Here is a 15,710-nt window from a genome sequence, read left to right as displayed (position 1 = left end):
GCTGATAATACCAAAGTCCAGGGTTCAATCCCTGTACTGGCCAGCCACCAAAAAAATCCCAAAAATACTATCCAGAAAACTAAGTGGCCTTCCTAGTCCTCCTGAATTTCTCCCCCAGGCATAGCCATATCTGGGAGCCAACCTCTGGGAGGAAAGTTGAACTCTGGCCTCGAGCATAACTTCTATTCCTGTTCTGGATTTTAAGGACTAAAAAGACATCAAAAATGCCTGTCATGGGTTGAATAGTGTCCCCCCAAAAGATACCTATCACATCCTAACTCTCAAAACCTATGAATGTGAACTTATTTGGAAAAAGAGTCTTTGCAGATGTAATCAAGTTAAGGATCTCAATAAGAAATCATCCTGGATTATGCAGATGGACCCTAAATCCAATGACAAATATCCTTAGAAGAGGCAGAGGAGAAGGCCGTGTGAAGAAGGCAGACTGGGGTGATGCAGTCACAAGCCAAGGACCACGTGGGGCCCCTGCAAGCTGGAAGAGGCGAGGACAGCTCCTTCTCTAGGGCCTCTGGAGGGAGCACAGCCCTGTAGACACCTTCACTGCAGACTTCTGGCCTCCAGAACTGCAGAGGGTAAATTTCTGTTGTTTTAAGCCACCTAGTTTATGATTTGTTATGGCAGCCCTAGCAAACTCATCGGTCACCCTATAGGGATAAAAATGGTAAATGCAATCCCTGTGCTCTCATAGTTCTTGCCTCTTCTGCCAGGTGGGGTCTCAGAGTGAATTTAGTTGGTTACGATGACGCCGAGCCACACGCTCCTTTGGGGACTGTCTCCAGTACACTTGCGTTTCCCAATGCAACCCTGACATGCTACCTGCCAGGTGGAGGGCAGTTTGATTGGTAAGAAGTCGTGGAATGCCCTGGGGAAGAGTGGAACATCCTAGTGAAGAGTCCACAAGGGCCACTTATGGAATGTCTCCAAAGTGACACAGGCCATGGAAGACTGACTATGTCTGACCTGTGAATTCCCTTTGGCACTGAGCAGAAGGGATAGTCTACACCTATAAATGTCCCAAACCTGCTTCCAGGGATCTGGATGACATCTGCGATTATTTACTGTTTCGTTGCTTATGGTTCCCTCAGTGCGCAGCCTTCCCCCCACCTTCATTGGCAAGACAAACAGCTTCTATCTCCAGACTGGGCTCAGGGTATGAATTAAACTTCATCGTCCATTTCCAATGCAGAGGCAAGCAGGGTCAGCACGGAAGCCAGCAGCTCCTTGATGCCAATCAAAAATCCTGCATAACTGATTGGAAACTCCTCTCAAGTTTACCTTTTATTTTGAGAGCTTTGTCCCCGGTTCCACAGCTGTGATAGAGTGATTACAAACTGGTATCCCATGGACCACGTGTGCCCACAGATATGCTTTGTTGGTGGCACAGAATTGATGTTACTCACGATGCCTTTGGGTGGGTCACGTGTTCTCCAGTTAGCCATAGGCTCCACCACTCCCTACTGCCCTTCACTTGCCCACTCATACATGCATATTACATGCCTGACCCATAAGCACTTGACTTTGTGACTACTGTATGTCATTTAGAGTGTGTTCTCCCCAGGTCTATACTAGCTACTCTAATGTCCTGTAATTTTGTTATAACCGTTATTGCTTGAAATTTGTAAACCACATAATCAGGCCTCAAAGCCTTTCTGTGACATTTAAATATTTTAATAATTAGATACAGCCTGTGCTCTTTTTGTGATTCAGGCTTGGCCTCCTCTGGACAGGAGCCTACCTGGAGAGCTGGGGAAATTCTCAACTACCTTGGAAGAACAGCCATGTGGACATCATGGTTCTTCCAAACCACGCTCACAAGAAATCCACCCAGTGTTCTCAACACAAATCATCGCGTTTACTGATACTGATCCCTTCCCCTCCTGGGCAACAGGCCATCCTCTGCCTGCCCCCAGGATCTGCAGGTCAAGAGAACACAAACTGCTAGCTCCCCTCACATACAACAAGGAGCCTCTCACACCCTTAAAGAAACCAGAGAGACAAGGGAGGCAGGCCCCAGCTGGGTGTCCCGGGTTTCCCTGAGGGCCACATGATTATATCATGTGACTAAAAAGTCACATTTCAAAGTAATGCATCTACCTTCTCAGATTTCTCACCTGTCCTCCCCAAGCATGCCAGTCCAGCCGATATACAGGAAAGGGCCTGTGCCTACTACTTGGGTGAGGACACAGAGATATTAAACAATGTCCCTTTAATGAGCTGAATTGTGTCCCTCTAAAATTCATATGATGGCATCCTAACGGCAGTCCCTCAGCATGTGACTGTATTTGGAGACAGGGCCTTTAAAGAAGTGATTAAGGTAACATGAGGTCATATGGGTGGGCCCTAATCCAATATGACTGGTGTCCTTATAAGGAGAGGAGATTGGGACACAGACACACATAGGGGGATGGCCACATGAGGACACAGAGAGAAGATGTCATCTGCAAGCCAAGGAGAGAGACCGCAGGAGGAACCAGCCCTCTGACACCTTGATCTCAGTCTTCAGCCACCAGAACTGTTGTTGAAACTGTTGTTTAAATGTCTGTTGTTTAAGCCATGCAGTCTGTAGTTCTTTGTTATGGCAGCCCTAGCGGACCAAAACAGTCCCTGTAAGGATCTGAACACCACGAGACAGAAGCATCATCCAGAAACAAAAGCTCAGGCCCCTTGCACAGGGCTCTAGGGGCCAAGCAGTGGCTGGACAAGCTCCCTGAGAGGAGAGGTGACATCGGTGAGCACCAAACCAGGAGTGGGGCCAGAACTGGGGAGCACGGGGCTCGGCCTCCCACAGCCTCACAGAGCAGGAGCTTGGCTGTGAGGACACTCCTGTCGGCCAACAGGGATTCCAGGCAGGAAGGTTGGTTGGGCCCTCTAGAGAGAGGTGTGACCTGTGTGCACAAGAAGATGACAGACAGGAAGGCAGGAGATGGCTGTGGAGGCCTGGAACAGAGAACAGCCCCCGCAGGAAAGGAGGGAGCGAAGAGGCCATGAGGAGCTGGACTCTCACTCTGGCCACAGCAATGCTGCTGCGACTCCACTGTCCCTACTGAGGTTTCTTTGGCAGAGCCTGCTCTGATCAGATGTGGCGTGAGCTGGGGAACTGATGGCCCTGGGAGCAGCCCTCAGCCAGGGATAGACGGGAGCTGGTGTAGAAACGCCTCGGCTCCATCACCCTGGGGGGTTGGGGGGACTGCACTGGCTCATGGAATCCCCAGGGATGCAGCGCCAGCCGCCCCTGGCAGGAGCCAGCAACAACGCCCCTTTTCTGGCTCCTTCTCTTCCCTGACTCACTGCTTACTCCCCTACCTATGTTTCAGTTTCTGCCCAAATAAGTGATTGCACTTGAACGCGAGGCTGAGGGTCAGCTTCTAAAGCTTAAGGAAATTAAAGAGATGCCAACCAGCCCTGGCATGGAGAGTCAGGAACAGGAAGCCTGGAGTTGGCCCCTCTGGCCCCAGTCCTGTGCCCGGGAAGGAGAGAAGAGGCCACTGTTACCACCCAATGGAGAGTTTCAAAGTTGCCAAAGCCCCCCTCATGAGGCCCGGCCCCAAAAGCCATGCTTGGGCTGCTGACTGGCTCCCCTATGTCCCCTGAGAGGACGCCAAGGAGAGGGGCATTCTAGCCTGGGAGAGGGGCACCAAGTCCCAGCCCAGTGTCATGGCTGCTCTGAGGGGATGTTGCTGCTCAGGTCAGCAGGTGGCTCCAACACCGGAACCAAGGCGAGAGTCCCGGAGACTAATTCCCACCCCGGTGCTTGGGGAAGAGCCTCGCTATGGACTTTCCATCATCTGAGGCTGTTCTTGCTGCCACACTCTCTGGCTCACATCTGGAAAAGTGGGCAGAGGGCAGACTGGGGGCACACGAGGGCTCACGGTGGGTCCCACAGCCACACCTGACTCCTCCAGGCTGGCTGGGGTGTGCTCTGTCCCTCTCATCCCTGTGGTAGTTTCTCAGCCACAGCCCAGGTCAGACTCACAGAACAGTAGCAATCATCATCAATATTGCCACTTTCTGCTTTCTTTGATTTACCAATTCCAGCCCACTTGGAAAAGAAAGCTGTGCTGTGTCTAATTTCTAAACGCTCCCGCCCTTTTCGTGTATGTCTCGGGAGCTTGTGTCCACCTTCCCTCTCAGGGCTCCTTTAGATCTGGAAATCACACACCCAGTGAGATAAAGTGGATTTGTCATGGAAACCACAGGAGACCTCTCAAATAAAGTACCCTTGCAGGTCTGGTGAGCCAGCTGAACCTGGGAAGATCGGGGCTCCTGGTGGAACACAGACCAGCAGTGGTAGAAGCCACCGGCAGCTTGAGAGCCAGGCGGGCTGGACCCCAGCCCTGCCCTAGCACAGCGGCCTGAGTCTCAGCTCCCTCACCTGGGAAATGATGCAGGAGTGATCCACCTCCCCACACTGCCCGCAGGTCAGAATCCATCTGGGAAAAGCATCTGTCTGTTGTCAGGGACCCAGGAGCCACCCAACTGGCATCACTGTGGCATTTATTACCTTTCCAAAATACAAATTCTATTCCTTTCCCTAAAAAAAAATGCTCCTTTCATTAACCAGAGTGTGATAAAAGAAATGGTATTTGACTCTCAGCCCTGCCTTAAACTTTTCCCTTTGTGTAATTCATGGCCTTGCTTTCAGCTCCTTTGCTGGATCAGGAGCTCCCCAACATGCCCCTGCCTCCCTGGAAGGGGCTCTGGCACCCCCAGGGCTGGGGCTTTCCCTCAAATTAGCAGCCTGCCTCTCCACCCGACAACAGCAGGGGAACACGTGGAGGCCTGAACCCTCACCTTTGCTCTCCAAGCCCCATCGTCCTGCCTTCCAGAATGTTCTATGGTGCAGATCACAGCTCCACAGCCTCAAAGCAGATGCCTCTTCCATCTCCATCTGCTCTCACTACCACAGGGCACACGCTTCCCTCCGCTCCCCTCCTCTTAACATCTACCCACTCGAGTCTCCCAAATACCTAATCCTATAATCGACACATTCTACCCTGTTTGCACAAGAAAAATTTCTAGCTCCCATATCAGTGACGCTGACCTACAGATTCCAACCAAACACTGAACTCCAGTTCAGTTGCTTCCCTACAAAACTTGGTCTTGAGAATGACGGTGATGTTGATATGAGATCATGATTTTGGTCATTTAAAAAAAAATAGACAATGTCCTTCACAAGCCCAAGTCTCTATGTGCTGGAGCAAGGAAGGAGCTGTCCGAGACTGCCCAGCCAAAAGTCCTGGTGGTCACAGGTCTCAGCCTGTAGCATCTTGGAGAGAGGAGAGTAACAGTGACACCCCAGTAACTGTCGTGTTCACTGGGTCCCAATACACACCAAATGGCCATCAGACAGCACAGCTGCAGATCGAGCAGCCCGTGCAGTTACTGCCCACCTCGGCAACAGCAGCTTGTCTTCTGACATCTCTTAGTGAACACGGAGCAAGGCAAGTATAGAAGACAAGTCATCCAGGCCACTCTGCAGAAGACCCAGCTCCTCCAACCATCTGCACCTCATTAAAAAGCACCCCTGGACTGACCATTGGTGTGGCAGGGCTGGACAGCAACACTCCATCCAAATTATTGTCTGCTTTGATTTGGTTTCTAGGAGAAAAGTGTCACTTCTTCAAAAACTTCAGTGGCTACAGTAACCCCTCCCAATCCAGATGTTCCCAAACTGCCTCCATTGGCAAATCAAATATAGCTGTGTGACCATGGCCAAGTGGCTCAACCTCTCTGGACCTCAGCATCTTCAATGGTAAAATGAGGATCATGAGCATGAGAGTCTCCTTCACTGGGCTGGCAAGATATTGAAGCATTTAAACCAGTGCCCCACAGTAGTAAGGCCTCCATAAGTATCTGCTACTGTTGTTGCTGTTACTTGAAACTAGTTCACAAAGGCAACAAAAATCTACATTGGGGAAAAGACTACCTCCTCAATAAGTGGTGCTGGGAAAATTGGACATCCATGTGCAGAAGAATGAAACTAGATATGCACCTCTCACCATATACTAAAATCAACTCAAAAGGGATTAAATATTTAAATACATAAGACCTGAAACTGTAAAATTACTAAGGGAAAATATAGGTGAAACACCTTAGGAACTAGTTCTGGGCACAGACTTTATGAACATGAGCCCGACAGCACAAGCAGCAAAAGAAAAAATAAACAAATGGGACTATATCAAACTAAAAAGTTTCTGCACAGCAAAGGAAACAATCAACAGAGTGAAATGACAACCTGCAGAGTATGAGAAAATTTTTGCTAACTATGCATCCGACAAGGGATTAATATCCATAATATACAAGGAACTCAAGCAATTACACAGAAAAAAAAACAAATAACCCACTTAAAAAATGGGCAAAGGAGCTGAACAGACATTTTTCGAAGGAAGACATACGAATGGCCAATAGGTACATGAAAAAATGCTCAACGTCACTAGTCATCAGGGAAATGCAAATTAAAACTACATTGAGATACCACCACACTCCAGTTAGACTGGCTATAATCAAAAAGATGCTGAATAACAGAAGCCAGTGAGGGTGTGGAGAGAAGGGAATGCTACTGCACTGTTGGTGGGACTGTAAATTAGTACAACCACTGTGGAAAACAGCATGGAGGTTTCTCAAACAACTACAAATAGAACTTCCATATGATCCAGCAATCCCACTTCTGGGTATATACCCAAAGGAATGGAAATCATCATGTTGAAGGGATACCTGCACTCCTATGTTTATTGCAACTCTGTTCACACCAGCCAAGAAATAGAACCAACCGAAATGTCCATCGATGGATGACTGGATAAGGAAACTGGGGTATATATACACCATGGAATACTACTCTTCCATAAAAAAGAATGGAATTCTCCCATTTGCAACAACATGGATGAGCCTGGAGAAACTTACGTTGAGTGAAATAAGCAAAGCACAGAGAGATAAATACCACATGTGCTCACTCATATGTGGGAGCTAAGAGAGAAAGAAGGAAGGAAAGAAAGACCACAGTGCTGCGTTGGACTTGCAGAGGGAGAGAACATACCTAGGGATACAAAGTGGAGTGCGGACGAGAGGGATGGGGAGGGAGGTCGGGGATCATTGGGTGGGGGCCATGGGGTACAAACGCAATTTGTTGTAATGGGCATGCTGCCAGTATGGATGTGGCCTTCACATCTTGGGCAGGAGGGGTGACAATTAGCTTGGTGTCTCATGAATATTCATAGCCAATAAAAAAATTCAAAAAAAGAGAAAGAAACTGGTGTCCAGATTCAGAGATGTTAAGTTCCCAGTCCACAATCTAGAATTCAGGCCACTTCTGAACCATTCCACACCTGCCAGAGTTTCACTAGAAGGGTTCGGAAGTTGTCAACAGGTAGCTGTTCTTAATGAAAGGCGGGGAAAGTCACACGTGAGGGTTCAGAGTGACGTGCACACCAGGGATGATTATTGCACCAAACAAGGCCTGCCTTCCCCCGTGTCCTCAGCCCCTGCCCGGGCCACTACTCACGGAGGTGGTGTGCATAGCGGAGGTGGAATGCGTCACAGCTGTGCACGTGGTGGTACAGGGTCTTCTCAATCAAGTCCTGCGGCTCGTACCCGGTCAGCTCGGTCACCCTGGGGGAGGACGGCAGCTCCAAGAGTTATGCTGCTCTGCAGATTGCCTTTCATTTGAACTAATATTGGTTTTGCCAACTAATCAAGTGCTAAAAGGCTCATGGGGGAAATGTTGATTTTGGAAACTGAGAATGATCTTTTTTACAAGAAGAAAGTCTTTGAACTCTATCCCAGTGCAGGACGTAGCACTATTCGTGAGCAGAAATGTTCTTCCGAAACCACTGGCTAAAAGAATGTTTGTGATGGCTTAAAATCACAGCCTTTTTCAAGGTAACGCTTATCTGAGGACGCTTTAGAGGGCACTTTGATACTGATATTGGGAGAAAGCTGCCACGGTGAGAAAAAACCTGCTCTCTTGGGGCTTTTGGGGCATGGTCCTCTGCAAAACTTTTTTTTATTGTGGTGAAATATACATAATATAAAATTTATCATTTTAAGTGTACAATTCCATGGCATTAACTACATTCACACTGCCGTGCAGGCATCTCCAGTATTCCTGTGCCGAGCTTTTCCATCACCCAAACAGTAATTTTGTCCCCACTAAACATTAACTCCCCACTCCCCCCTCCTCCAGCCCCTCGTCTCCTCTGTTCTTTCTTTTCTTATGAATTTGTCTCTTCTAGATATTTCACGTAAGTGGACTGATAGAATATGCGGCCTTTGGTGTCTGGCTTCTTTCACTTGGCATAATGTTTTAAAGGTTCATCCACGTTGTAGCGTGTGCCAGAACCTCATCCCTTTCATGGCTGAATAATATCCTATTTTATGTCGATCCCACATTTCATTTATCTCTTCATCTGTTGATGGACACTTGGGTTGTTTCTTCATCTTGGCTGTTGTGTCTGTCAGCGTTTAAATCTCCATTCCACACTGGACGCTGTCCATTGGGACAGTTGGTCTCAGGACGCTGTTCAGATGATTTCTATTAATGGGAATTGTGGAATGACTGGAGACGTTTAAGCCTCGAATCGGTGGAGGATTGTCTCAGACCCCCCAGAAAACAGTATAACAACGGAAAATATTGTGACTGGAAGGCAAACCTCGAGCTCTCTACAGAAAGAGAAGCATATTTCCAGTGCTTAGACGACTCGATCCTCTTTATTCTCACTGAGCCCCGGGCATATTAATTTCCCGCTTCAGCTCTTTGAAGAAAAGCTGCTCTCAGCGTCTGAGACCACATCATCGCTGGCACCGGGCTTACTCCATCCACAGGTGAAAATTGCGTGTGGCAATGTATGGTTTCCCAGGCTTTGGGCAAGTGAGCTGGGAACCATGCCCTTGGAGGAGGTGGCCCTAAACAGCTTGGTGACAGATATTCAAGAACAGATGAAAGAGAAGGACAAGAAGGGACTCCAAAAGAGGCAAGGCTATGATGAGAATTCAGTCCCGGGGGGGTGGGTTGTGGAGGGGGGCGCTGAGGAAGGCCAGGACCAGGGGCCCTGCTTGCTGGGATATGAAACATTAGCCGTAAATTAAACTGGGAAACTTGACCTCACTTTCCTTCTCTAACCTTCTTCCCTTTCTGGAGTTCTGCTCGGGCTTTGGGTCGTAAATCTCTGGGAGCCTCATGTTTCCCTGGAATCACTCACTATTTGGTGTGCACATTTCCATGGTGTTCCTTCAGGGTGGGAAGGAGACAGGGCTCGAGCCGCGTGAAAAGGTGACCTCGCACAGTCCAGAGCCATTCAGGCCTCGAGGGACCCATCCAGGGGCCACCCTAGAGCTCCAAGCCCCATTGGAGTCTAACTCTTTGTGGCAGGAAAGTTGAGACGTCTGGCTTCCCCCAAAAAGAAAACCAGGCATCTCCACGGTGTGGGGATGAAAGAGGCTTCCCAGACCCTTTGGATGGAAAGTTACAGAACAACAGCCCCAAACGTGTAAATGAATCAGAAACACATGTATTAAGTTTCTCATCAAAGTACACACTGGCTTTAAAAATTAAAGGGAAAGGGAAGGGTTTGGCAGACGCCCTTCTGTTTTTTTCCAAACCTCTAGTGTCTGAAGACCTGTCAGAGGGACCTGCCAAACCCCAAACATCGCTGGGTTCACCCATCCTTAGCAAAAGCACCAGCTACTGTTTCACAGTGAAATACCACAAAGCCCCTATGAACCAAATTTCAGGTTATTCCGAGTTCAGTTGTGTCTGGGATGGTGCCGAGTGGGGTGCCAGCTGGGCCCCCTCGGTCTACCACCCTCACTCCTGTGACTTGGGGCCACTGGGCCTTCGCCAACCTCTTGCCATGGCTCCTGGGGTTTGGAAGCAGAAGCTGACATCTCCCACCCCACCTGGCCACTCTGCTGTCTCCCAGTGCTGGACAGCCCAGGCCCCTGTCCTCCTGGCCTAACGGACTTTCAAAGACTGTCCAGGCTGCAACAGACAGAAGACGGAGTGACTGAAGGAGTCTCCAATGCACGCTGACCCCTTTAAGCCCCTCCTATATGACTGGAGTTCAGGAAGAGCCTCAAGTCTTTGCCAGAAGCTTCCAGACACTTGGTGGGAAGAGCTGCAGGGTTCTGGTAGGGACCGGAAGTCTCCTTCTTGTCTGCTCGCTTCAGGGGCACGGCCACCGTGCCCTGAGGAACAGGAGACCCCATGGGTGCCCAACAGAGCCCATGGCCGAGGTGCCCCTCAGGCAGCAGGCTGGCCTCTGAGCACCCCTTCTTCCGCCCTTTGCTGTGAAGCCCTCGCATTTCAAAACTGCAGACTGAACAACTTGAAAAGACCTCAGATCTCTCCTCTGGGGAAGCCCCCTTCTTTCATCTTCTAGAGAATTCATTGAGTCTCAGCATTTTTCCTAAATTATCAGAGAAAAACTAGAAGATAAAACAAGGGAGAAATCATTGGGTCCTCCCAGATTTCTTCCATGATGACTTTGGATAGCCAGTTTTCTTCCAGCCTGCTTCCAGAAGTGGAAATAGGAAAGTCCAAGTCAGAAGTCCTAGTCAGGAAAGAAGTCCTCTGTCACTGTGCACCTCTCATCTGCGTGGCAGGAAACAGCATCTGTGGGCATTGGGCCATCACAAGAGGGGCTGACAGCCTCCCCCAAAGGTCATATTTACTCTCTGCTGCGAGTTTCTGGGAAGACAATGGTGACTCTGTCATGCCATCTCCTGTCGTTTCTCCACCTTCGAATGGTTCTCAAGTGCATTAATGATGAAATAAACTAATTCCTGTCTTCACCTCCCACCCCTAACCAGGTAGATTTGTTTTTTCAATAAAGAATCAATAAGTGGTTAAAATGATCAATTTTATGTGTTGTATATTTTACCACAATTTTTAAAAAGTAAAAAACAGAACAACAAAAAAAAACCAAATAATGGAAGAAAAATCAGTAAATCCTGGCTTCAAGACATACAGAAAACTATATATATATTTATACTTTCTCCCAGAAAGCTCAGCCACACAGTTCAAGTCAGGAGTGGGGTTTCTGACTGCTTATTCCTGTCTGTACAGCTACAGACTCTGCGGGCCCAGGACACAGAGCAGCCTTGCCAGCGTGTGAAGCTTTACTTAACAGCCTGTGGGCAGTGAGTGGCCGGGGCAGGTGTGCCATTTGCCAGATAGTAAAAGGGAAGAGGCCCAACCTCCCCAAGGACTTGTGAGGACTTCGATCACCCCACAATGTATACATGTATCAGAACATCACATTGTACCCCGTAAATATAAACAGTTATTATTTGTCAATTAAAAAAAAAAAAATTGTGAGGCCTGCAAGCTCCCTGAGGGAGATCCAAGGCCGCTCCAGCACAGGCCTCCAGAGCAGGCCTTTCTGAGGCCTAGGGAAACAAGAATCGGGGCTTCTGCCTCGTTCCATCTGCCTTCTCCTAGCCCACATGCAGACGAGGCACTGGCCAAGCTTGTGGTCAGAGTGTCCCCCTAGGGAAGGTGACCTCTCAGCCCCAGCTCTGATGGCCTCAGGCCAGCTGGAGTTGGAAGGCTCCCCCTCCACATACACTCTGCTCAGTGTGGTAACCGCCTGTTTGTTTTAAAGTCCTACCAACTTGGCAGAGATATGAGGCAGAATTCTGACATCATCGACCTTCAGAAAAGGCTAACTTATGCCTACAACACATATTTCCGTTTGAAACACCAGTGAGACGATTAAAATATAAATAAATAAATAAAATTAAATTAAACAAGTCCCTGAGTCCTAAGGCTGACATTAATTCTTTCCATTCATGACTTAGTTTCACCAATTCTCTTTCTCATATGCATTCTGTGTATTACTTATTCCCTGCTTTGGCTTGGCTTCATATCACAGCTTTCAGGGGCCAATTTCCACCATTGGTGTCTTCCAGAATGCCACAGCAGTGGCGGTGGCAGGTGCCCAACTCACCTGGAGTCCAGGAATATGAGCTTCAGGTCGAGGCTGGCCCTGAACATGAACATGTTACTGTGCAGTTTGATCTCGGTGATGGCACTGGGTGGCAGCGACTGGCCCACAGCCACCAGCCCCACGATCTGGTAACAGGAGTCGTACAGGGACATGTCCAGCATATACTGCCTGATCTTCAGGTAGCCACTGCAGTGGATGACCTGCGGAAGCAGAGGGCAGGGTCAGCTACTGGCTGGCGCCCACTAGTCCTGGCTGATTTTCTGGAAGGTGCTAGAATGTCCCACAGCCCAGCCTGTACTGGGCTGTGCAGCCAACATGCTGATAGATGTCCTATTCATTGTGCAGAAGAAATGAGCTGTGCTTCTTTCTTAGGAAATGATATCATGATAAAATATAAGGGTTGTCTTATTGAAATGACTATGCACGAGTAATGCCACAAGCAAGGGCTCTCTGATGTATGTCGGATGTGTGTGGAATTGACTTGTTGCCAGTTGCGATTAGGTAACACAACAAATGCTTTCCGGGGACCAGCGATTTGTTCCCCAATGCTCTCGGTAGCACAATGCTCACCACCTTCCAGTGGGACTGACCTGACATCTCTATCACGTGACATGCTATATCACTGCACCAACTTAAGAATTCTTTCAGTGGAATTTTATAGTCTTTATTTTTAATGTATTTTTATTTTTATGTACTGACCTTATTTATAATTCAAGATTTTATCCCCTCATAATAAACAATAAGCCCAAGTGGCTATACAGAAGCACTTATAACGGTTACAGCCAAAAACCATACAGGAGGGAATGTACAGTGTGCCAGAGTCCTACAGAAACATCTGGACAGCCTTAAGCCTCACTCTTGGAAGCATTTATGTAAGCTACAGCCAATAAAGTCTTGATAGGATCATAATCATCATAACAGCAGTGATGAACAGCTAAAATCTTAGCCTTAAATCCTCTTTTCAAAAACCCTTCCTCCAGGATTCCTGAATGCATTCAGTCTTTAGAGCCGAAACAAATCTTAAAACCCTTCTAGTCTGTTCTCCCATTTTACTGATGAGGAAACCAAGGACAAAAGAGCCGATGGCTTTGCTTAAGCTGAGACAGTTGTGTTAGTCAGCAGCAGAGACAAGTCAGACATTCCAAATCTCCTGAAAAATGTCTGCTGGGTGAAGGCAGTGCTGGGAGCTCCCCACCCCCACCCAAGGAGGCTTAGAGACCGGGACAGCAAATAAGGAATGGTCCCCCAAACCTTTACCTCACGCAGACAGACTGAGGTGAAGGTCAGAAGGAAAAGCTCAGAGTGGGGTTCAAAGGAGGTGTGGATGGGGACTGCGGGGAGGCAGACCTTGGGATGGGAGGGGCTGGGGAGGAGCATTCCAAAAAGAGAGAAAGGAAGTCCAAAGGTACCAAAGTGTCCCCTCTGTCTTTACCCCCCCCGCCCCCCTCCTTGTGTGGGGCAAATGCTCCTGGAAGGTTCCCAGCAGCCCCAGCTGCAGAGCAGGGGTTGCGATGTCAGGGAGGACTCCTGGGAGGAGAGTGCAGAGCTCCAGGGAGGGCAGGAAAGGGCTGACAGGGGCTCCCAAGGCTCAGCACAGCCGGCCCGACCCACCTTCTCTCCCATGCCAAGTCACAGGACTGCCAGCCGGCTCTTCCAGGTGACCTGCTCCTAGATGCCAAAGTTAACCAGAGCAAGTGGTGATGTCTGGCAGAGAAGTGTGGCAAGGAGGCGCGCAGGCTGGGCTCACAGGTCCCAGCTTGGCCACTGAGCCTGGCCTGCCCTCTTCTGCCCATTCAGCTGCAGTCCTTGATCATGAATTGGGGCAATAATATGTCATGAGGTTGCTGTGACTCTCACTAAACTGACTGAGGGGATGCTGTCAATAAGAGCTCCACCTTGTACCATGGTCATGCACAGCAGCATCATTAGCGTGGACCTGGCCAAATGTTCAAGAGCAACGTCTCTGCACTGGGTACTCACTGCCACCCGGGATCTTGCCCGGGAATGTAGATTCTCAATAAACTCTAGGGGCAGCTGTTTCACTGGGACTGACCCGTATCTGAAGTGAAGTCCACCCTATGCCACGTTGACTCCTGGTCTTATGTGATGACCTCCAGTCAGCCTGGAATGTCCTCTCCAAAAGCCAGCACTCACACGCCAGCCAGTCACCAAAGAGTTCTGCGTCAGCGGGGCGACAGGTGGGGGTGCTATACCCTCCCATCTGCAGATGTTCTCGAGTGTGAAGCACAGCACGAAACATGCAGGGCAGAACCTGCCAGCTCCTGTCCACCCGCCCGCGGCTCGCGTACCTTGTATCCACTGCACGTCAGGCCCGCGTTTCTTTTCGCCAAGACACACTTCATTCGAAGAAAGAAGGACCTCTCTATCTCATACTCTGCAATCAGGAGCAAGGTTAGGTTGGCCACTGTCCTGCCACGCCTCCCCGGCTTTCCCCCAACAGCCTCGATAAACGCCCAGGGCCAGGTCCAGCCACCAGAGACCTCCTCCTTGTGTTCCCAGACCCTGACCCAGAAGCTTCCACCTGCGACTGAGATCTGGGTGGGGAGGGGAGAGACTGGCCCAGTCTTGGCATGGCTTCCAATGAAGGCAGCCCAAAACATGGCCACAGCAAGAACCTCCAAAATGCCAGCCTGGAGTCAAGGGGTGGGCCCAGCAAAGCTCCACCTGTCATTGTCCCCTCCTGGAGGCCACAGAGTAGCATGATGCCAGGGGAGACACATGGGCCAGTGCTGGGCAGGTGCCTGAATACCAGGAAGGCCCAGCTGACCCCGCTTGGTCAGATCAAAGCTTTCACCCTCACTTCTAGCCCTGGGAGGACCATGCCTGTCCCTGTCTCTCCAGGCCTCACCCTTTCCCACTCACTCTCTTTCTCTGTCTAGGACAAAGCTTTTCTTTCATAGACCTCACACACAAATTTCTGACCTTGCTGTTGCAAATGCAAATGAGTCCCCTGTGGAAATACCCTCTGCTTTAGAGAGGGACAGCAGCACTCTGAGGCACAGAGAAGTGCCCACACCTTGGGTGAGGGTGAGGTCACCCCATTCTAAATCAACAACCATTTGGTGGAGGTTAATAAATTAATCTTTAAAGAAGGGTTACCCCTGGGAATGGAAGCGAGGTCTTCTGCTCTCCCTGTGGGGGTTAGGAAAATGCCCCAGAGGTCCCCCCACCCCCAGTTGGAGAGGCTGCCCTATTTTACCCACAGCCCCTCCTGCAGCTGGGATCTGTGGGCATAAGGCTTCCCTTTAGCATGGCCACCCCCCAAGCCCTTCCCAGATGAGCATTGAGGTGTGGCAGCTCAGGTCTAAAACACATCACCCGGTACCATAAAGCAACAGGGGACGGTCAGACACAGAAGATCAACTGTGCAAAGAGCAGCTAAGGAGAAAACCTGGTGCTTGGGAGCCTCGCCCCTGGCATCCCTCAGCTGGCTGTTGAAATGACCCAACACACAAGGGGGGCAGGGAATGGTGGTGGAAGGGGCTCACTGTATTCCCAAGATTCATTGGCTTTCATTTTACAGACACTTTTTTGGAGGCCATGACACAGAAAAGATAACATGAACCCAGGGCTCACGGGCGAGAGGCCACTCCAGGCAATCAACATACTGTGCAGTTTCAGACAATAACAACACAATGTTCTGCGGAAGCTCTGACACTCCTCTTGTCTTTGTCCAACTTTAAACAACTCCACAGTGAAAGAATTTGATTCAGGTGCGATGTTCCA

The 15,710-nt window shown here is 49.5% G+C and overlaps 1 protein-coding gene across 1 annotated transcript in view; it reads right to left on the bottom strand.

Annotated features, from left to right (window-relative positions):
* SIM2 (SIM bHLH transcription factor 2) overlaps positions 1-15,710 on the bottom strand; it is a 45,610-nt gene that overhangs the window by 9,232 nt on the left and 20,668 nt on the right. The window contains exons 5-7 of the mRNA XM_063115761.1: positions 14,273-14,358; positions 11,964-12,163; positions 7,520-7,626 (exon numbers count right to left, since the gene is read on the bottom strand). Coding sequence (XP_062971831.1) covers positions 7,520-7,626; positions 11,964-12,163; positions 14,273-14,358 — 393 coding nt within the window. The remainder of the gene's footprint in view (positions 1-7,519; positions 7,627-11,963; positions 12,164-14,272; positions 14,359-15,710) is intronic.

Source organism: Cynocephalus volans, chromosome 1 (assembly GCF_027409185.1).
Source record: "Cynocephalus volans isolate mCynVol1 chromosome 1, mCynVol1.pri, whole genome shotgun sequence".
Lineage (NCBI taxonomy): Eukaryota > Metazoa > Chordata > Mammalia > Dermoptera > Cynocephalidae > Cynocephalus > Cynocephalus volans.
Note: the sequence above shows the minus strand (reverse complement) of the source record. Positions and strands in the feature narration are given on the sequence as shown.